General features: G+C 62.8%; 2 protein-coding genes and 1 long non-coding RNA gene across 5 annotated transcripts; 2 read left to right on the top strand and 1 right to left on the bottom strand.

The window, feature by feature from the left end:
* The first annotated feature begins 5 nt into the window (after positions 1-5).
* RELA (RELA proto-oncogene, NF-kB subunit) lies at positions 6-12,680 on the top strand. Of its 2 annotated transcripts, XM_056510224.1 has the most exons (11): positions 6-89; positions 986-1,036; positions 1,157-1,305; positions 2,809-2,957; positions 4,650-4,741; positions 5,897-6,025; positions 6,738-6,842; positions 8,162-8,374; positions 11,043-11,123; positions 11,607-11,693; positions 12,146-12,680. In XM_056510224.1, the coding sequence occupies exons 1-11, from the start codon at positions 80-82 to the stop codon at positions 12,616-12,618; spliced, it is 1,539 nt and encodes a 512-aa protein (XP_056366199.1). In that variant the 5' UTR covers positions 6-79; the 3' UTR covers positions 12,619-12,680. The 2 variants fall into 2 exon arrangements, with proteins under 2 accessions (XP_056366199.1, XP_056366197.1); XM_056510222.1 differs by lacking the exons at positions 6-89; positions 986-1,036; positions 1,157-1,305 and adding an exon at positions 1,690-1,803.
* Positions 12,681-14,017: 1,337 nt separating this feature from the next.
* On the top strand, positions 14,018-19,938 carry DRAP1 (DR1 associated protein 1). 2 transcript variants are annotated; one of them, XM_056510356.1, is made up of 7 exons: positions 14,022-14,205; positions 14,765-14,837; positions 15,184-15,277; positions 17,426-17,545; positions 18,402-18,489; positions 18,952-19,034; positions 19,573-19,938. In XM_056510356.1, the coding sequence occupies exons 1-7, from the start codon at positions 14,164-14,166 to the stop codon at positions 19,682-19,684; spliced, it is 612 nt and encodes a 203-aa protein (XP_056366331.1). In that variant the 5' UTR covers positions 14,022-14,163; the 3' UTR covers positions 19,685-19,938. The 2 variants fall into 2 exon arrangements, with proteins under 2 accessions (XP_056366332.1, XP_056366331.1); XM_056510357.1 differs by lacking the exon at positions 17,426-17,545 and having other exon boundaries at positions 14,018-14,205.
* On the bottom strand, positions 15,412-15,845 carry LOC130263003 (uncharacterized). Its single transcript, XR_008842259.1, has 4 exons — positions 15,761-15,845; positions 15,631-15,690; positions 15,501-15,600; positions 15,412-15,460 (listed from the first exon to the last, which is right to left on the bottom strand). It is a non-coding gene; the product is annotated as an uncharacterized LOC130263003 (long non-coding RNA).
* Positions 19,939-20,672: the final 734 nt, after the last annotated feature.

The raw sequence follows: 20,672 nt of genomic DNA, 5'->3' as shown, positions 1-20,672 counted from the left end.
CGGCGCGAGCGGGGCTCCCCCTCCCCCCGCCCTTGCCGTGCCCCCCCCGCCCCCCCCGGGACCCCCCGGACCCCCCGCCATGGAGGACGGTGAGTGTGGAACCCCCCGGGGCTGTTCCGGGCTGGGGGGGATCCCCCGGGGCTGTTCCGTCCCGAGTGACGTCGGGGGGCTCGCGGGGTGAGCGGGGGGTGAGGGGTCTTGGAGGGGGGGGGCGGCTCCGTGGGGGGGTTGGGGTGAGACCCCTGCATTAAAGAGACCCCCCTAAAGTGACCCGCTTTTATTGCGACAGCCCCTAAAGAGACCCCACGTTATTGTGACCCTCCCCTTATTGCGACCCCTCCCTTATTGCGACCCCTCCCTTAATGTGACCCCTCCTTATTATGACCCCCCCTTAATGTGCCGCCCCCTTATTGCTACCCCCCCTTAATTTGACCCCCCCTTAATGTGACCCCTTCCCTTAATTAGACTCCCCCTTATTGCGACCCCTGCCCTTAATTTGACCCCACCTTAATGTGACGCCCCCTTATTGTGACCCCTCCGTTAATGTGACCCCCCCGTCCTTAGTGTGCCCCCCCGTTAAAGCGACCCCTCCCCTTATTGCGCCCCCCCTTATTGCGACCCCTCCCTTAATGCGACCTCTCTCCTTATTGTGACCCCCCCCGTTAATTTGACCCCCCCTTAATGTGACGCCCCCTTATTGTGACTCCTCCGTTAATGTGACCCCCCCCGTTAAAGCGACCCCTCCCCTTAATTGGCCCCTTCCCTTAATTTGACCCCCCCTTATTGTGACCCCGCCTTTAATGTGCCCCCCCGTTAAAGCGACCCCTCCCCTTAACGTGCCCCCCCTTATTGTGACTCCCCGTTAATGCGACCCCCCCCCCCTTATTACGACCCCTCCCCTTAACGTGCCCCCCCTTGCGACGCTCCCCTTGAACCCCCCCCTCCCCACACCGCCCCCCTTTAACGCGCCCCCGTTTCCCCCCAGTGACCCCCCCGGATCTTCTGCCCTTCCTCCTGCAGGACTGGGGCGCTCAGGGTGAGTGGGGACCCCCGGGCCATGGGGGGGTCTGGGGGGTCCCCCGCGGGTCTGGGACCCCCCCGGGGGGGTGCGGAGGGGGCGGGGGAGGGGCTGACGGCCCCCCCGTGCCCCCCCCAGAGGGGGTGGGGGCGGCGCCGTTCGTGGAGATCCTGGAGCAGCCGAAGCAGCGCGGGATGAGGTTCCGCTACAAGTGCGAGGGGCGCTCGGCAGGGAGCATCCCCGGGGAGCACAGCAGCGACAGCACCAAGACCCACCCCACCATCCGCGTGAGTGCCCAGTATAAACCAGTATAAACCAGTACAGACCAGTATAAACCAGTATAGACCAGTATAGACCAGTATAGATCATCTGTGACCCTCCCTGAGCCCCCCCAGTGCCCCCATCCCCGGGGAGCACAGCAGCGACAGCACCAAGACCCACCCCACCATCCGCGTGAGTAACCAGTGCAGACCAGTATAGACCAGTATGGACCAGTATAGACCAGTATAGACCAGTATAGATCATCCGTGACCCTCCCTGAGCCCCCCCAGTGCCCCCATCCCCGGGGAGCACAGCAGCGACAGCACCAAGACCCACCCCACCATCCGCGTGAGTAACCAGTGCAGACCAGTATAAACCAGTATAGACCAGTATGGACCAGTATAGACCAGTATGGACCAGTATAGATCAGTATGGATCACCCGGGACCCTCCCTGAGCCCCCCCAGTGCCCCCATCCCCGGGGAGCACAGCAGCGACAGCACCAAGACCCCCCCCACCATCCGCGTGAGTGTCCCAGTACGGGCCAGTATAGACCAGTATAGACCAGTAACCACCCAGAACCCTCCCTGAGCCCCCCCAGTGCTCCTCAGTGTCCCTCAAGACCCCCCCCACCACCTGCATGAGTGTTCCAGTATAGACCAGTATACACCAGTTATTGTGTCAGACCCTCCTGAGTCCTCCCAGTGTCCCCCAAGACCCCTCCACCACCTGTGTGAGTCCCAGTGCATCCCAGTATAGACCAGTAACACCCTGGGTCCCCCCCTGAGCCCCCCAGTGCTCCCCAAGAACCCCCCCCCACCACCTGTATGAGTATCCCAGTATAAACCAGTATAAACCAGTAACACCCTGGGACCCTCCCTGAGCGCCTCCAGTGACCCTCAAGACCCTCCCCACCACCTGTGAGTGTCCCAGTGCATCCCAGTATAAACCAGTAACCACCTGGCACCCTTCCTGAGCCCCCCCAGTGCTCCCATCACCAGGGGGGCTTCAGCACCCACCTCCCCCAGACCCAGCCCAGCATCCCTGTGGGCCTCCCAGTCCAAACCAGTACGAACCAGTCCAAGCCAGTCCGAACCAGTCTGACCCAGTCCGACCCAGTCCAAACACGTCCAAACCAGTCCGAACCAGTCCAAACCCATCCAAACCAGTCCAAACCAGTCTGACCCAGTCCAAATCCATCCAAACCAGTCCGACCCAGTCCGACCCAGTCTGACCCAGTCCGACCCAGTCCAAACACGTCCAAACCAATCCGACCCAGTCAGAACCCGTCCGAACCAGTCCAAACCAGTCCAAAGCAGTCCAAACCCATCCAAACCAGTCAGAACCAGTCTGACCCAGTCAGAACCAGTCCAAACCAGTCCGAACCAGTCCAAACCAGTCCAAACCCATCCAAACCAGTCAGAACCAGTCTGACCCAGTCAGAACCAGTCCAAACCAGTCCGACCCAGTCCGAACCAGTCAGAACCAGTCTGACCCAGTCCGGCCCAGTCTGACCAGCGTGTCCCGCAGGTGAACAACTACCGCGGGCCGGGCCGGGTGCGGGTGTCGCTGGTGACCAAGGACCCCCCGCACCGGCCCCACCCCCACGAGCTGGTGGGCAGGGACTGCAGGGACGGGTTCTACGAGGCCGAGCTGAGCCCCGAGCGCAGCGTGCACAGGTGGGACCCCAAACTGGGGGGACACCAAACTGGGGGGACACCAAACTGGGACACCGAACTGGGACCCCAAACTGGGACACCAAACTGGGGCACCAAACTGGGACACCAAACTGGGACCCCCAAACTGGGGCACCAAACTGGGACACCAAACTGGGACACCAAACTGGGGGGAACAGCCCAAACTGGGGCACCAAACTGGGACCCCCAAACTGGGACACCAAACTGGGGGGGACAGCCCAAACTGGGACACCGAACTGGGACACCAAACCGGGACCCCAAACTGGGACCCCCAAACTGGGACCCCAAACTGGGACCCCAAACTGGGGGGGACAGCCCAAACTGGGACACCAAACTGGGGGGGACAGCCCAAACCGGGACCCCAAACTGGGACCCAAAACTGGGGGGGACAGCCCAAACTGGGACACCAAACTGGGGAAACCTCAAACTGGGACACCAAACTGGGACACCAAACTGGGGGGGACAGCCCAAACTGGGACACCAAACTGGGGGGAACAGCCCAAACTGGGGCACCGAACTGGGGGGGACAGCCCAAACTGGGACACCAAACTGGGGCACCAAACTGGGGCACCAAACTGGGGAAACCTCAAACTGGGGCACCAAACTGGGACACCAAACTGGGACCCAAAACTGGGGAAATCCCAAACTGGGAAATCCCAAACTGGGACACCAAACTGGGGGGGACAGCCCAAACCGGGACCCCAAACTGGGACCCAAAACTGGGGAAACCCCAAATCGGGACACCTAAACTGGAGCACCAAGCTGGGACCCCGAACTGGGGAAACCTCAAACTGGGGATACCTCAAACTGGGACCCCAAACTGGGGGGGACAGCCCAAACTGGGACATCCCAAACTGGGGAAACCCAAACTGGGGAAACCCCAAACTGGGGCACCAAACTGGGACACCAAACTGGGGATACCCCAAGCTGGGGAAACCTCAAACTGGGAAATCCCAAACTGGGGATACCTCAAACTGGGGATACCTCAAACTGGGGCACCAAACTCGGACCCCAAACTGGGGATACCCCAAACTGGGACCCCCAAACTGGGACCCCAAATCGAGGGGGACAGCCCAAACCGGGACCCCCAAACTCGGACCCCAAACTGGGGATACCCCAAACCGGGACCCCCAAACTGGGACCCCCAAACTGGGGGGGACAGCCCAAACCAGGGATACCCCAAACTGGGACACCAAACTGGGGAAACCCCCCCCCAAATCGGGGACAACCCCAGAATTGGGGGGGACACCCCCACGGGGCAGCTGGGAGCACCCAGAAATGGGGAATCCCCCCCAAACAGAGCAGGTGGGATCGCCCAGAGTGGTGGGGATCCCCCCCTGATGGAGATGGTATCTCCCAAAATATTGGGGAACCCCCTCCAGGGCAGATGGGATCAACCAAAATGGGGAAACCCCCCCAAAATAAGGGGAACCCTCCCCAAAAAGAGCAGGTGGGATCACCCACAGTATTGGGGAACCCCCCTCCAGGGCAGATGGTATCACCCAAAACACCAGGGAATCCTCTTCAGGTCAGATGGTATCACCCAAAAAAGGGGGGGAAGCCCAAAATATGGGACCCTCCCCCGAGATTTGAGGTCCCTGCCCCGGAGTGTCCGGGGGGGGGGGATCCCAAAACCCGGGCTGACCCCTGACCCCTGACCCCCCCAATTTTCAGTTTTCAGAATTTGGGGATTCAGTGTGTGAAGAAGAGAGAGCTGGAGGCGGCCGTGGCCGAGCGGATCCGCACCAATAACAACCCCTTCAACGGTACTGGGAGCACTGGGAGGGACTGGGAGGGGACTGGGATGGAACTGGGAGGGAGCTAGGAGCTCTGGGATGGATTGGGAGGGAACTGGGAGTTACTGGGAGGGCACTGGAGGTGGTCCTGGGGCTGCTGGGGGTGTCACTGGTGCATACTGGGCTATACTGGTCTGTACTGGGCAGTGCCAGAGTAGCAGCACAGGGGTGGGTATGACCTGGGGGTGTCACTGGGGGGGTTCCTGGGGGGATAACTGGTTTGTACTGGTTTATACTGGTTTGTATTGGTTTATACTGGTCCGTACTGGTCTGTCCCGGGCAGTGCCACCGGAGCAGCGCGGGGGCGAGTACGACCTGGGGGTGTCAGTTGGGGGTTTCCTGGGGGGATCACTGGTTTATACTGGTTTATTTGGATTTATACTGGTTTATACTGGTCTATACTGGTCCATACTGGTTTGTACCGGCAGTGCCGCCGGAGCAGCGCGGGGGCGAGTACGACCTGGGGGTGTCACTGGGGGAGTTCCTGGGGGGTTCACTGGTTTATATGGGTTTATACTGGTTTATACTGGTCCATACTGGTTTGTACCGGCAGTGCCGCCGGAGCAGCGCGGGGGCGAGTACGACCTGGGGGTGTCATTGGGGGAGTTCCTGGGGGGTTCACTGGTTTATACTGGTTTATACGGGTTTGGACTGGTTTATATGGGTTTATACTGGTCCATACTGGTTTGTACTGGTTTGTACCGGGCAGTGCCACCGGAGCAGCGCGGGGGCGAGTACGACCTGGGGGTGTCAGTTGGGGGGTTCCTGGGGGGATCACTGGTTTATACTGGTTTATTTGGATTTATACTGGTTTATACTGGTCCATACTGGTTTGTACTGGCAGTGCCGCCGGAGCAGCGCGGGGGCGAGTACGACCTGGGGGTGTCAGTTGGGGGTTCCTGGGGGGGTTCACTGGTTTATACTGGTTTATACGGGTTTATACTGGTCCATACTGGTACATACTGGTTTGTACTGGTTTGTACCGGCAGTGCCGCCGGAGCAGCGCGGGGGCGAGTACGACCTGGGGGTGTCAGTTGGGGGTTCCTGGGGGGGTTCACTGGTTTATACTGGTTTATACTGGTTTATACTGGTCCATACTGGTTTGTACTGGTCTGTCCCGGGCAGTGCCGCCGGAGCAGCGCGGGGGCGAGTACGACCTGGCCGCCGTCAGGCTCTGCTTCCAGGTGTGGGTGAGGGGCCCGGGGGGGCTGCAGCCCCTCCCCCCCGTCCTGTCCCAGCCCATCTACGACAACCGTGAGTGGGGACACCTGGGGGACGTGTGTGTGACACCTGTGTGACATGTGTGTGACACCTGTGTGACACCTGGGACACCTGTCTGACACCTGTGTGACACCTGTGACACCTGTGTGAACCCCTGGGACTCCTGGGTGACGTCTGTGTGACACCTGTGTGACACCTGTGACACCTGTGACACCTGGGTGACCCCCTGGGACTCCTGGGTGACGTGTGTGTGACACCTTGTGCGACACTTGTATGACATCCCTGTGACCCCGTGACCCTGTGACATCTGTGTGACACCTGGGTGACACCTGGGACACCTGGGTGACATCCCTGTGACCCCCCTGGCCCCCTGTGACATCTGTGTGACAGTTGTGTGACAGTTGTGTGATATCCCTGTGATACCTGTGGGACACCTGGGTGACATCTGGGTGACACCTGGGTGACATCTGGGTGACATCTGTGAGACCCCCCTCGGTGTCCCCCAATGACCGCCAGTGTCCCCCTGTCCCCTGTGACCCCTCACTGTCCCCACTGTCCCCTCTGTCCCCACTGTCCCCACTGTCCTCTCACTGTCCCCAATGTCCCCCCTGTCCCCTCACTGTCCCTCACTGTCCCCACTGTCCCCCTTGTCCCCTGTCCACTGTCCCTCACTGTCCCCACTGTCCCCTCACTGTCCCTCACTGTCCCCCCTGTCCCCTGTCCCCTGTCCCCTGTCCCCGTGCAGGCGCCCCCAGCACGGCCGAGCTGCGCATTTGCCGCGTCAATCGCAACTCCGGGAGCTGCCGGGGCGGGGACGAGATTTTCCTGCTGTGTGACAAGGTCCAGAAAGGTGAGGGGACACCCCAAAAACAGGGACACCCCGAGACTGGGACACCCCAAAAACAGGGGCACCCCGAGACTGGGACACCCCAAAACTGGGACCCCAAAACAGGGACACCCCGAGACTGGGACACCCTGAGACTGAGACAGCCCAAAAACTGGGATATCCCAAAAACAGAGACACCCCTAAAACAGGGACACCCCAAAACAGGGACACCCGAAAACTGGGACACCCCAAACCTTTGCATTCCCCCAAACCCTTGGATCCCCCGGGATTTCTGTCTCGCCTCATTCCCCATATCCCAAACCCCAAATCCTATTTCCCATGACCCCAAACCCCATATCCCATATCTAAAACCCCATATCCCATATCCCAAACCCCATATCCCATATCCCCACCTCCATCTCCCCCCAGAGGACATCGAGGTGCGTTTCTGGGCATTCCCCATTTCTCAAACCCCACATCCCATATCCTATATCTCAAACCCCAAAACCCATATCCCAAACCCCATATCCCATATCCTTGTATCCTAAACCCCATATCCCATATCCCAAACCCCACATCCCAAACCCCACACCCCACACCTCTCTCCCCCCAGAGGACATCGAGGTGCATTTCTGGGCATTCCCCATTTCTCAAACCCCACATCCTATATCCCATATCCCATATCCCATATCCTATTCCCCATATCCCATATCCCATATGCCCCCCCTCTCCCCAGAGGACATCGAGGTGAGTTTCTGGGCATTCCCCATAACCCCAAACCCCATATCCCATATTCCATGTCTCATATCCCATATCCTATTCCCCATATCCTGTATCCCATATCCCACCCCTCTCTCCCCCAGAGGACATCGAGGTGCATTTCTGGGCATTCCCCATAACCCCAAACCCCATATCCCATATCCCATATCCCATATCCCAAACCCCACACCCCACACCCCACGCTCATTTCCTGCCCCCCCAGAGGACATCGAGGTGCGTTTCTGGGCATTCCCCATAACCCCAAACCCCATATCCCACATCCCATATCTCAAACCCCAAACCCCAAATCCCATATCCCACATCCCATATCCCAAACCCCACACCCCACGCTCATTTCCTCCCCCCAGAGGACATCGAGGTGCGTTTCTGGGCATTCCCCATAACCCAATATCCCATATCTCAAACCCCAAACCCCATATCCCATATCCCAAACCCCACACCCCACACCCCACGCTCATTTCCTGCCCCCAGAGGACATCGAGGTGCGTTTCTGGGCATTCCCCATTTCTCAAACCCCATATCCCAAACCCCAAACCCCACACCCCACACCCCTCTCTCCCCAGAGGACATCGAGGTGCGTTTCTGGGCCGAGGGCTGGGAGGCCAAGGGCTCGTTCGCGCAGGCCGACGTGCACCGCCAGGTCGCCATCGTGTTCCGCACGCCGCCCTTCCGGGACGCGGCGCTGCGCGCGCCGGTCACCGTGCGCATGGAGCTGCGGCGGCCCTCGGACCGGCAGCGCAGCGCGCCCGTCGACTTCCGCTACCTGCCGCACCAGGGTGGGCTACCGGGGGTACTGGGGGGCTACCGGGGGTACTGGGGGTAATGGGGGTACTGGGGCTACTGGGGGTACTGGGGCTACAGGGGTACTGGGGGGTACTGGGGGTAATGGGGGTAATGGGGGTACTGGGGGTATTTGGGGTACTGGGGGTACTGGGGGTAATGGGGTACTGGGACATTCCTGAGCTGCAGCTCCCGTGGACTTCCGCTACCTGCCGCACCAGGGTGGGCTGGGGGGGGTACTGGGGGGTAATGGGGGTAATGGGAGTACTGGGGCTACTGGGGGTACTGGGGCTACAGGGGTACTGGGGGGTAATGGGAGTACTGGGGGTACTGGGGGTACTGGGACATTCCTGAGCTGCAGCTCCCATGGACTTCCGCTACCTGCAGCACCAGGGTAACTGGGGGTACTGGGGGTAATGGGGGTACTGGGGGTATTTGGGGTACTGGGGGTAATGGGGGTACTGGGGGTAATGGGGGTACTGGGGGTATTTGGGGTACTGGGGGTACTGGGGGTACGGGGGGTAATGGGACATTCCTGAGCTGCAGCTCCCGTGGACTTCCGCTACCTGCTGCACCAGGGTGGGCTGGGGGGCTTAATGGGGGGTACTGGGGGTACTGGGGGTAATGGGAGTACTGGGGGTAATGGGAGTACTGGGGGTACTGGGTGGGTACTGGGGGTAATGGGGTGTTCTGGGACACTCCTGAGCTGCAGCCCCCGTGGATTTCTGCTACCTGCCGCACCAGGGTGGGCTATGGGGCTTAATGGGGGGCTACCGGGGGGCTACTGGGGGTAATGGGAGTACTGGGGGTACTGGGGGTACTGGGGCTACAGGGGTACTGGGGGGTAATGGGGGTACTGGGGGTACTGGGGGGGTACTGGGGGTAATGGGACATTCCTGAGCTGCAGCTCCCATGGACTTCCGGTACCTGCAGCACCAGGGTGGGCTGGGGGGGGGAATACCGGGGGTACTGGGGTTAATGGGGGTACTGGGGGTAATGGGGTGTTCTGGGACACTCCTGAGCTGCAGCCCCCATGGATTTCCGCTACCTGCTGCACCAGGGTAACTGGGGGTACTGGGGCTACAGGGGTACTGGGGGTAATGGGGGTACTGGGGGGTACTGGGGGTAATGGGGGGGCTACTGGGACATTTCTGAGCTGCAGCTCCCATTGATTTCCGCTACCTGCCGCACCAGGGTGGGCTACCGGGGGTACTGGGGGGGTACTGGGTGGGTACTGGGTGGGTACTGGGGCTGCTGGGGGTAATGGGGGGCTACCAGGGCTGCTGGGGAGCTACTGGGGGTAATGGGGTGGCTACTGGGGATAATGGGGTGGCTACAAGCACTTATGGGGTCTGTACTGCGGGGTTTGGGGTGTTCTGTGACACTCCTGAGCCCCTGGAGCTGCAGCCCCCATTGATTTCTTATCCCTGCCCCACCAGGGTGGGCTTGGGGAGGGGCTGCTGGGCTACCAGGGCTGCTGGAGGGGCTACTGGGGGTACTGGAGGGGCTACCAGCCCTTATAGGGTCTGTATGTGGGGTTGGGGTCCTTCTGGGCATTCCCGGGTCCTGTTCTGGTTCTTTTTGGGTCTTTCATTGTCACCCTGGGACACTGCAGGGTGTACTGGGGTCACTGGTGTGACTGGGAGGGACTGGGGGTGACTGGGAAGTGACTGGGAGGTGGCAGGGAGGTTACTGGGAGTAACTGGGTATTAGTGGGAGGGCACTGGGGGTCACTGGTGTGACTGGGAGGGACTGGGGAGTCACTGGGGGTGACTGGGAGGGACTGGGAGATGGCAGGGAGGTTACTGGGAGGTGACTGGGAGTAACTAGGCATTACTGGGAGGGCACTGGTGTGACTGGGAGGTGATTTTGAGTGACTGGGGGTAACTGGAAGGCAATGGGAGGGTCACTGGGGATAACTCGGCATTACTGGGAGGTCACTGGTGTGACTGGGAGGGACTGGGGGTCACTGGGAGTAATTGGGCTTTACTGGGAGGTCACTGGGGAGATTGCCCGGGGTCTTGAGGAGAGGATGGGCGTCACTGGGATCTAACTGGGAGCTGACTGGTGTCACTGGGATCTAACTGGGAGCTGAGTGGGAGCTGACTGGGCGTCACTGGGATCTAACTGGGAGCTGACTGGTGTCACTGGGATCTAACTGGGAGCTGAGTGGGAGCTGACTGGGCGTCACTGGGATCTAACTGGGAGCTGACTGGCGTCACTGGGATCTAACTGGGAGCTGACTGGGCGTTACTGGGATCTAACTGGGAGCTGACTGGGCGTCACTGGGATCTAACTGGGAGCTGACTGGGCGTTACTGGGAGCTGACTGGGCGTTACTGGGATCTAACTGGAAGCTGAGTGGGCGTTGCTGGGAGCTGACTGGTGTCACTGGGATCTAACTGGGAGCTGAGTGGGCGTTACTGGGAGCTGACTGGTGTCACTGGGATCTAACTGGGAGCTGAGTGGGCGTTACTGGGAGCTGACTGGTGTCACTGGGATCTAACTGGGAGCTGAGTGGGCGTTACTGGGAGCTGACTGGTGTCACTGGGATCTAACTGGGAGCTGAGTGGGCGTTACTGGGAGCTGACTGGTGTCACTGGGATCTAACTGGGAGCTGAGTGGGCGTTACTGGGAGCTGACTGGTGTCACTGGTGTCCCTCAGGGGACCTGCAGTGCATCGAGGAGAAGCGCAAGAGAACACGGGAAACGTTCCGGTCCTTCGTGCAGCGCAGCCCCCTGCCCGGTGGGGACTGGGGGAACTGGGGGAACTGGGGGGGATATTGGGGTCCCTGGGGGGGGCTGGGAGGCATTTGGGGGTCCCTGGGGGGGTATGAGGAGAAATTGGGGTCCCTAGTGGAGATCAGGGGGGTGATTGGGGTCCCTCGAGGGGCCTGGGGGGGAATTGGCGTCCCTGGGGGGGGGTCTGGGGGGCATTTGGGGGGGTCTCTGAGGAGATTTTGGGGTCCTGGGGGGGTTTTATTGGATTTTGGGGTCCTTGGGGGGGGTCCCAGAGGGGATTTAGGATCCCTGGGGGGATTTAGGGTCCCTGGGGGGGTCCCTGGGGAGGTTTTGGGGTCCTGGGGGGGGTCCAGAGGGGGAAATGAAGGTCCCAGGGGGAATATTGGGGGTGGATTTTGGGGTCCTTGAGGGATCATTTGGGGTTCCTGGGGGGTGATTTGGGGTCCCTGGGGGTCCCTGACTGTGGGACCCCCCCCATCCCCCCCAGCTCCGGCGCCCAGCGAGGCGCGGCCCCCCCGGCGCGTGGCCGTGCCCTCGAGACCCCCCCAGACCCCCCAGAACCCCCCCAGCCTGGGTGAGAGCTGGGAACTGGGGGAACTGGGGGAACTGGGGAGAAACTGGGGGGAACTGGGGGAACTGGGGGGACTGGGGGGACTGGGGGGAACTGGGGGGACTGGGGGGATTGGGGGGACTGGGGGGACTGGGGAACTGGGGGGATTGGGGGGACTGGGGGGACTGGGGAACTGGGGGGACTGGGGGGAACTGGGGGGACTGGGGGGACTGGGGTGGGGGCAGAGGGGGAATTTGGGGGGAGAATGGGGAGGAAAATTGGGGGGTGGGGGGAATTGGGGGGTAAAAGGGGTTGGGGAGCAATTTTGGGGGGAATGGGGGTGAATTGGGGGGGATTTGGGGTGACTTGGGGTGAATTGGGGGGGATTTGTGGGGGATTTGGGGCGGATTTGGGGGGGGATTTGGGGTGAATTGGGGGGGTCCAGCCCCTCCCTCACCCCTGCCCCTCCCCCCCAGCCCCCCCCTTCTCTTTCGGGGTCCCGGGGGGGCTGCTGGGGGTCGCGGCGCCCCCCGAGCCGGAGCCCTTGGCCGAGGCGCTGCTGCAGCTGCAGTTCGAGGAGGGGCCCCCCCCGCCCCCCCTGGAGCTGGGGGCGCTCCTGGGGGACCCCCCCGTGCCCATCCCCCCCCTGGACGCCATCACCCCCTCGGACGTGCAGCGCCTGCTGGGCCCCCCCGAGCCCCCCAGCCCCGGGCCGGATTTCGGGGCCGCCCCCCCGGATTTGGGGGGCCCCCCCACGCTGCTGTCGTACCCCGAGGCCATCGCGCGGCTGGTGCAGAGCCAGAGCCCGGGGGGGCCCCCCGAGCCCGCCCTGGGGGGGATGGGCGCCATGGGGGGGATGGGCGCGGTGGGGGCGGGGCCCGAGGACTCGCTGCCCTCCCTGGGGGAGCTGGACCTGAGCGCCTTCCTCAGCCAGTTCCCCTCCTCCTGACTGGGACGGACTGGGACGGACTGGGATGGACTGGGACGGGCACTGGGATGGACTGGGACGGACTGGGACGGGCACTGGGATGGACTGGGACGGACTGGGACGGACTGGGGGGCACTGGGATGGACTGGGACAGGCACTCGGGGCACTGGGACAGGATCTGGGGGCACTGGGGGACGGACTGGGGGCACTGGGACGGGCACTGGGAGGCACTGGGATGGACTGGGACGGGCACTGGGGGACACTGGGATGGACTGGGACAGACTGGGGGCACTGGGACGGAATGGGATGGACTGGGAAGGGCACTGGGGGAGGCACTGGGGGCACTGGGACAGACTGGGGGAGGCACTGGGGGACACTGGGACAGACTGGGATGGGTACTGGGGGCACTGGGACGGACTGGGATGGGCGCTGGGGGACACTGGGGGCACTGGGACAGACTGGGAGGGGCACTGGGAGGGTTCCAGGGGGGTCCTGGTGGCTACTGGGAGGGTTCAAAAGGCACTGGGAAGCTTTGGGGCTTTACTGGGAGTCACTGGGAGGCTTTTGGGCTTTACTGGGAGTCACTGGGAGGTTTCTAGGGGTTACTGGGAGGCTTTGAGAGGTCTGTAGAGGGTGCTGGGAGTCACTGGGAGTTACTGGGACACAACTGGGAGTGTCTGAGAATTCTGTACGGTTACTGGGAGGTTACTGGGAATTCTGTACAGTTACTGGGAGGTTACTGGGAATTGTGTACGGTTACTGGGAGGTTACTGGGAGGTTACTGGGGGTTACTGGGAGTCACTGGGAATTCTGTACAGTTAATGGGAGGCTACTGGGAATTGTGTACGGTTACTGGGAGGTTACTGGGGGTTACTGGGAGTCACTGGGAATTCCGTACGGTTACTGGGAGGACACCAAGTGCCTGCTGGGGGGTCGCTAGAAGCCAGCAGGGGGTTACTGGGAGCTACTGGGAAACTCCTGCCGGGGTCACTGGGTGCCTTTTTTGGGGGTCCCCCTTCGCCCCGCCCCCCCGGGGCACAGCAGCCAATGGGAGCGTGGCCGCCCCTCCCCCAGCATTAACCCCGCCCCATCCAAGTGCCTTTGGGGGAGGGGAAAGCCCCGCCCCTCCCCCTCCCCCCCTTTGGGGTCACCCCAATAAACGGTCCAAAGCCCGGAGCGCTTGATTGACAGCTGAGGGGCGTGGTTTGTGCGCTGAGGGGCGTGGTTTGTGCGCTGAGGGGCGTGGTTAGGGCGGAGGGGGCGGGGTTTAACCAAGGGGGCGTGTCCGAGCTGGCACCGCCTCAGGCGGGGCGGAGCCGTGTGCCGGAAAAGGCCGAGCCGTGTGCCGGAAAAACCCGAGCCGTGTGCCGGAAAAGGCCGAGCCCTGTGCCGGAAGGGGCAGGGCTCCGTCCCGGAAGGGGCGGGCGCGGCGGGGAGGCCGCGGCGGAGCCGAGCGGGACCGGGAGCGGCCGGAGCGGGGCCGGGGCCGAGCGGGGCCGGGGCCGAGCGGGGCCGGGCGGGACCCTCCGGGATCCCCCGGGCTCCCCCGGGGCCAGCGAGGCGGCCATGCCGAGCAAGAAGAAGAAATACAACGCGCGCTTCCCGCCGGTACCGGCTGAGGGGCGCAGGGCGGGGTCGCCATGGCAACGGCGAGGGGGGCGCGGGAAAACGGGGTTACCGTGGCAACGGGGCGGGGGGGGGTCACGTCACCATGGCAACGGGGGGAATGAGGGTCACCACCAACGGGGTGGGCGAGGTTTGGGGGACGGGGTCGCACCTGAGGGTGCAGGTGTGAGGGCGTGGCCTGGGGGGGCTCAGGTGAGGGTGGGGCTGAAGTGAGGGGGATTTAGGTGAGGGGGGGGCTCAGGTGAGGGCGGGGCTCTCCAGGTGAGATGGGGTTATGGGGGGGGGGCTCAAGTGAGGGGGATTTAGGTGAGAGTGGGGCTCAGGTGAGGGCTCAGGTGAGGGGGACTCAGGTGAGAGTGGGGCTCAGGTGAGGGGATCAGGTGAGGATGGGGCTCAGGTGAGGGCTCAGGTGAGGGCTCAGGTGAGGGGCTCAGGTGAGGATGGGGCTCAGGTGAGGGCTCAGGTGAGGGTGGGGCTCAGGTGAGGGTGGGGCTCAGGTGAGGGGCTCAGGTGAGGGCTCAGGTGAGGGGCTCTGTGGCAGGCACGGATCAAGAAGATCATGCAGACGGACGAGGAGATCGGGAAGGTGGCGGCTGCTGTGCCCGTCATCATCTGTATCCTCTGCACACCTGGGACCCCGCCCTGGGCACCTGGGAACCCTCCCTGCACACCTGGGTGTCCGACCTGCGTCCCTGGGGGTCTCATCTGTGTCACTGGGGTTCCCACCTGCCTCCCTGGGGTTCCCACCTGCCTCCCTGGGGTCCCACCCATGTCCCTGGGTGTCTCACCTGTGTCCCTGGGGTCCTACCTGCCACCCTGGGATTCTCCCCTGTGTCCCTGGGGATCTCCCCTGTGTCCCTGGGTGTCTCACCTGCCTCCCTGGGTGTCTCACCTGGCTCCCTGGGGTCCCTCCTGCACACCTGGCCCCACCTGCACCCCTGGCAGTCCTTAGCGAGGCAGCTCGGGCCCTGGAGCTGTTCCTGGAGTCGCTGCTGCGCAAGGCCTGTCACGTGACCCAGTCCCGCAACGCCAAGACCATGACGACGTCTCACCTGTGAGTGCCTCACCTGTGCCCACCTGTGTTCACCTGTGCCCACCTGTGTTCACCTGTGCTCACCTGTGCTCATTTGTAATCATCTGTGCTCACCTGTGCCCACCTGTGTTCATCTGTGCTCACCTGTGCTCACCTGTGTTCACCTGTGCCCACCTGTGCTCATTTGTAATCATCTGTGCCCACCTGTGTTCATCTGTGCTCACCTGTCCTCACCTGTGCCCACCTGTGCTCATTTGTAATCATCTGGGCCCACCTGTGCCCACCTGTGCCCACCTGTGTTCACCTGTGCTCACCTGTGCTCATTTGTAATCATCTGTGCCCACCTGTGTTCATCTGTGCTCACCTGTCCTCACCTGTGCTCACCTGTGTTCATCTGTGCTCACCTGTCCTCACCTGTGCCCACCTGTGATTACCTGTGATCACCTATGTTCACCTGTGCTCACCTGTGTTCACCTGTGCTCACCTGTGTTAATCTATGCCCACCTGTGCTCACCTGTCCCCACCTGTCCTCATCTGTGCCCACCTGTCCCCATGTGTCCCCACCTGTCCCACTTGTTCTCACCTGTCCCCACCTGTGTCCACCTGTGCTCACCTGTCCCCTCCTATCTTCACCTATCCCCACCTGTCCTCACCTGCTTGGCACACCTGGAGTATCTGTGGGAGGTGGGGAAGGCTCCCTGACACACCTGCGGCACCTTTTGGGAGTGGGTGTGGCTGGGTGGGCGCGGCTCTCAGGTGTGTCTGTGTGTGCCCAGGTGGGCGTGGCTCTCCCAGGTGCGCTGGGTGTGCCCAGGTAGGCGTGTCCCAGGTGCGCTGTGTGCATCTGGGTGGGCATGGCTCTCAGGTGTGTCTGTGTGTGCCCAGGTGGGCGTGGCCCAGGTGCTCTCTGTGCCCAGGTAGGCGTGTCCCAGGTCCGTTGTGTGCCCAGGTGGGCGTGGCTCTCAGGTGTGCTGGGTGTGTCTGTGTGTGCCCAGGTGCGCGTGGCCCAAGTGCTGGGTGTGCCCAGGTGGGCGTGGCCCAGGTGCACTGTGTGTGTGCTGGGTGTGTCCAGGTGGGCGTGGCTCCCAGGTGTGTCTGTGTGTGCCCCTGTGGGCACGGTCTCAGGTGTGCTGTACCCAGGTGAGCCCTGCTCTCAGGTGTGCCTGGGTGTGCCCAGGTGAGCCCTGCTCCCAGGTGAGCCCTGCTCTCAGGTGTGTCTGGGTGTGCCCAGGTGAGCCCTGCTCCCAGGTGAGCTGTGCCCAGGTGAGCTGCTCCCAGGTGAGCCCTGCTCCCAGGTGAGCTGTGCCCAGGTGAGCCCTGCTCTCAGGTGAGCCCTGCTCCCAGGTGAGCTCTGCTCCCAGGTGAGCCCTGCTCCCAGGTGAGCTGCTCTCAGGTGAGCCCTGCTCTCAGGTGAGCCCTGCTCCCAGGTGAGCTGCTCCCAGGTGAGCTGCTCCCAGGTGAGCTGCTCCCAGGTGAGCTGTGCCCAGGTGAGCCCTGCTCTCAGGTGAGCCTGCTCTCAGGTGAGCCCTGCTCCCAGGTGAGCCCTGCTCTCAGGTGAGCTGTGCCAGGTGAGCCCTGCTCCCAGGTGAGCTGCTCTCAGGTGAGCTGTGCCAGGTGAGCTGCTCTCAGGTGAGCTGCTCTCAGGTGAGCCCTGCTCCCAGGTGAGCTGCTCCCAGGTGAGCTGCTCTCAGGTGTGCCTGGGTGTGCCCAGGTGAGCTGCTCCCAGGTGAGCTGTGCCCAGGTGAGCTGTGCCCAGGTGAGCTGCTCCCAGGTGAGCTGTGCCAGGTGAGCTGCTCTCAGGTGAGCCTGCTCCCAGGTGAGCTGTGCCAGGTGAGCTGCTCTCAGGTGAGCCTGCTCCCAGGTGAGCTGCTCCCAGGTGAGCTGTGCCCAGGTGAGCCCTGCTCCCAGGTGAGCTGTGCTCAGGTGAGCTGTGCCTAGGTGAGCCCTGCTCTCAGGTGAGCTGTGCCCAGGTGAGCTGTGCCCAGGTGAGCCCTGCTCCCAGGTGAGCCCTGCTCTCAGGTGAGCTGTGCCCAGGTGAGCTGCTCTCAGGTGAGCTGCTCCCAGGTGAGCTGCTCTCAGGTGAGCCCTGCTCCCAGGTGAGCTGCTCTCAGGTGAGCTGTGCCAGGTGAGCTGTGCCAGGTGAGCTGCTCTCAGGTGCCCCTCCCGCAGGAAGCAGTGCATCGAGCTGGAGCAGCAGTTCGATTTCCTCAAGGACCTGGTGGCCGCCGTGCCCGACATGCAGGGGGACGGGGACGACGCCCACGGCGACGGGGACAGGGGGCCCCGCAGGTGAGCGGCACCTGGGACACCTGGGGACACACCTGGGACACCTGGGACACACCTGGGACACCTGGGGACACACCTGGGACACACCTGGACACCTGGGAAACATGGGGACACACCTGGGGAAACCTGGGAGAGCTGGGGAATCCTGGGGACACACCTGGGGACACACCTGGGACACATGGGGACACATGGGGACACACCTGGGGAATCCTGGGGACACACCTGGGGACACCTGGGACACACCTGGGACACACCTGGGGACACACCTGGGGACACACCTGGGGACACACCTGGGGCACCTGGGGAATCCTGGGGACACACCTGGGAATCCTGGGGACACACTTGGGGAATCCTGGGGACACACTTGGGGAATCCTGGGGACACACCTGGGGGAACCTGGGAACACACCTGGACACCTGGGGACACACCCACATACCTGGGGACACACCTGGATTCTTTGGGGACACTTCTGATATTTTGGGGGACACCTTGGGACATTTCTGGGACACCCCTGGACACCTGGGGGGGATCCTGAGGTACCTGGGGGACCCCCCAGATCCTCCTGGGACACACCTGGGGGAGCCTGGGAGGGTCAGGGGGGATTTGGGGACCCTGAGGGGGGTTGGGGCAGTTTTGGGGTCGGGGGTCCCTAATTCAGGGGTCCCTCATTCGGGGGATCTCTAATTTGGGGGTCCCTAATTCGGAGGGGTCCCTCATTTGGGGGGTCCCCTAATTTGGGGGTCCCCTAATTTCGGGGGTCCCTAACTCGGGGATCCTTAATTTGGGGGTCCCTAACTCAGGGGTCCCTAATTCGGGGGGTCTCTAATTTGGGGGTCCCTAACTCGGGGGTCTCCTGCAGGGGGCGCCGCCCGGGCAGTGGCCGCAAGAACGGGGGTCCCGGGGCCAAGGGGACCCCGAAACAGTCGGGGACAGACTCAGAGCAGGAGGTGGGGGGGGACTGGGGGGGACTGGGGGAAATTTGGGGGGTCCTGGGAGCAACTGGGGGGGATTTGGGGGGTCCTAGGGGGAACTGGGGGGTTCTCGTGGGGATTTGGGGGGTCCTGGGAGGAATTTGGGGCGGGTTCTAGGGGGAACTGGGGGGTCCTGGGGGAGAACTGGGGGGCTTGGGAGGAACTGGGAAGGATTTGGGGGGTCCTGGGGCGATTTGGGGTTTTTGGGGGACCCCTGATTCCCTCTGGGGGGGTTTGGGGGGGTCCCCTGAAGGGGAGGGGGCTGTACCCGGGTGTGGGGTCACCTCTGTGGGGGGAATTTGGGGGGTCCGGGGGGGAGGTTTGGGGTTTCTGGGTCTGTTCTGTGGGTTTTGGGGTTTCTGGGTCCCCTCTGGGGGGGTTTTGGGGACCCCCGGGGGTGGGGGGGGCTCTGGGGTCCCCTCACCGCCCCTCCCCCAGGAGGACTCTGAGGACAGCGACAGCGACGGGGACGAGGAGACGCCGCAGCCGCCGCCGGCCCCGCCCCCACTCGGCTTCGGCAGGTGAGGGGGGGCGGGGGGGGACACCTGGGGGGGATGGGGGGTTGGGGCTGTTTTGGGGGGGGATGGGGCTGGTTTTTTGGGGGGGTTGGGGCTGTTTTTGGGGGGGTTGGGACATTTTGGGGGGGTTGGGGCTGTTTTGGGGGGGATGGGGGGAGAGTTGGGGCTTTTTTTGGGGGGTTGGGGCTGTTTTTGGGGGGGTTGGGACATTTGGGGGGTTTGGAGCTGTTTTTGGGGGGGATTGGGGGAGAGTTGGGGCTTTTTTTTTGGGGATGGGGCTGTTTTTGGGGGGTTGGGGCTGTTTTGGGGGCTGTTTTTGGGGGGTTGGGGCTGTTTTGGGGGATTTGGGATATTTTGGGGGGTTTGGGGTGTCCCCCCAGCCCTGAGTCCCCGGGGGGATTTGGGGAGGGGGTTCTGGGTGCCCCTCCCCCCTCGGGGGGGGGGGGGTGGATGGGTGGGGGTGCCCCTCCCCCATATCCCAGAGAAGGTTTTTGGGGCTTTTATTTTTGGGGTCCCCCCTCAGTGACCCCTTTTCCCGCAGCCCCGGGGTTCCCTTCGCCCCCCTGGGCCCCCCCTCCCTGCCGGGGGGGCTCCCCCCCGCCCCCGCCCCCCCCCGCGAGGAGGAGGAGGAGGATGAAGATTACGACTCCTAGCGACCCCTCCCCCACTGCCCCAGTCCCAGTTTGGGGGGGGCTGGGGGTTACTGGGAGCACTGGGACCGCCCCTCCCCCCCCCGCGGAATGAATTGTGTCGGTTTTGGGGGGGATGGGGCTCCCGGGACCCCTCCCCGGACACACCCGGGACCCCTTTTTGGGGGTGGGGGAGGGGTCGGGGGGGGGGTTGGGCTCTTGGGGGGCGTTTCCTGAGTCGGGGGTTTTGTATCGGCTCAATAAAGTTCCTGTTTCCATACGGACCCCAAAAAACCTGGGACACCCAAAAAAACCTGGGACACCCAAAAACCTGAGACCCCCCCCCAAAAAAACCTGGGACCCCCAAAAAAAACCTGGGACACCCCAAACCTCTGAATTCTTCCCCCAAAAAAAAGCTGGGACACCCAAAAACCCTGAGACCCCCCAGAAAAACGTGGGACCCCCAAAAACCCTGAGACCCCCCAAAAAACCCAGAGACCCCCCCCAAAAAAACCTGGGACCCCCAAAACCCGGAGACCCCCCCCAGAAACCCTGAGACCCCCAAAACCTCTGAATTCTTCCCCCGAAACAAACTGGGACCCCCAAAATCCTGAGACCCCCCGAAAACCTGGGACCCCCAAACCTTTGAGTTCTTTGTCCAAAATCCTGAAACCCCCCAAATCTCTCAATCCCCTCCCCCAAACCCTGGGACCCCCAAAACTTTGAATTCTTTCCCCAAATTCCTGGGACCCCCCCAAAATCCTGCGACCCCCCAAATTCCTGGGACCCCCCAAAATCCTGCGACCCCTCCCCAGTTCCCGTTTCCTTTCCCAACCGCCAGGGGGCGGCAGAGCCCCCCGGGCCCCTATGGGGGCCTATAGGGGATTTTGGGGGGTCTGAGTGTTTTGGGGGGGTTATGGGGTCTGTGGGGGGCTTTGGGGGATTTATGGGGGGTCTGTAGGGGAGTTACAGGCACCTGGGGGGGGGTTATGGGGGTCTATAGGGGATTTAT

Source organism: Oenanthe melanoleuca, chromosome 25 (genome assembly GCF_029582105.1).
Source record: "Oenanthe melanoleuca isolate GR-GAL-2019-014 chromosome 25, OMel1.0, whole genome shotgun sequence".
In the NCBI taxonomy this organism is placed as follows: domain Eukaryota; kingdom Metazoa; phylum Chordata; class Aves; order Passeriformes; family Muscicapidae; genus Oenanthe; species Oenanthe melanoleuca.
Note: the sequence above shows the minus strand (reverse complement) of the source record. Positions and strands in the feature narration are given on the sequence as shown.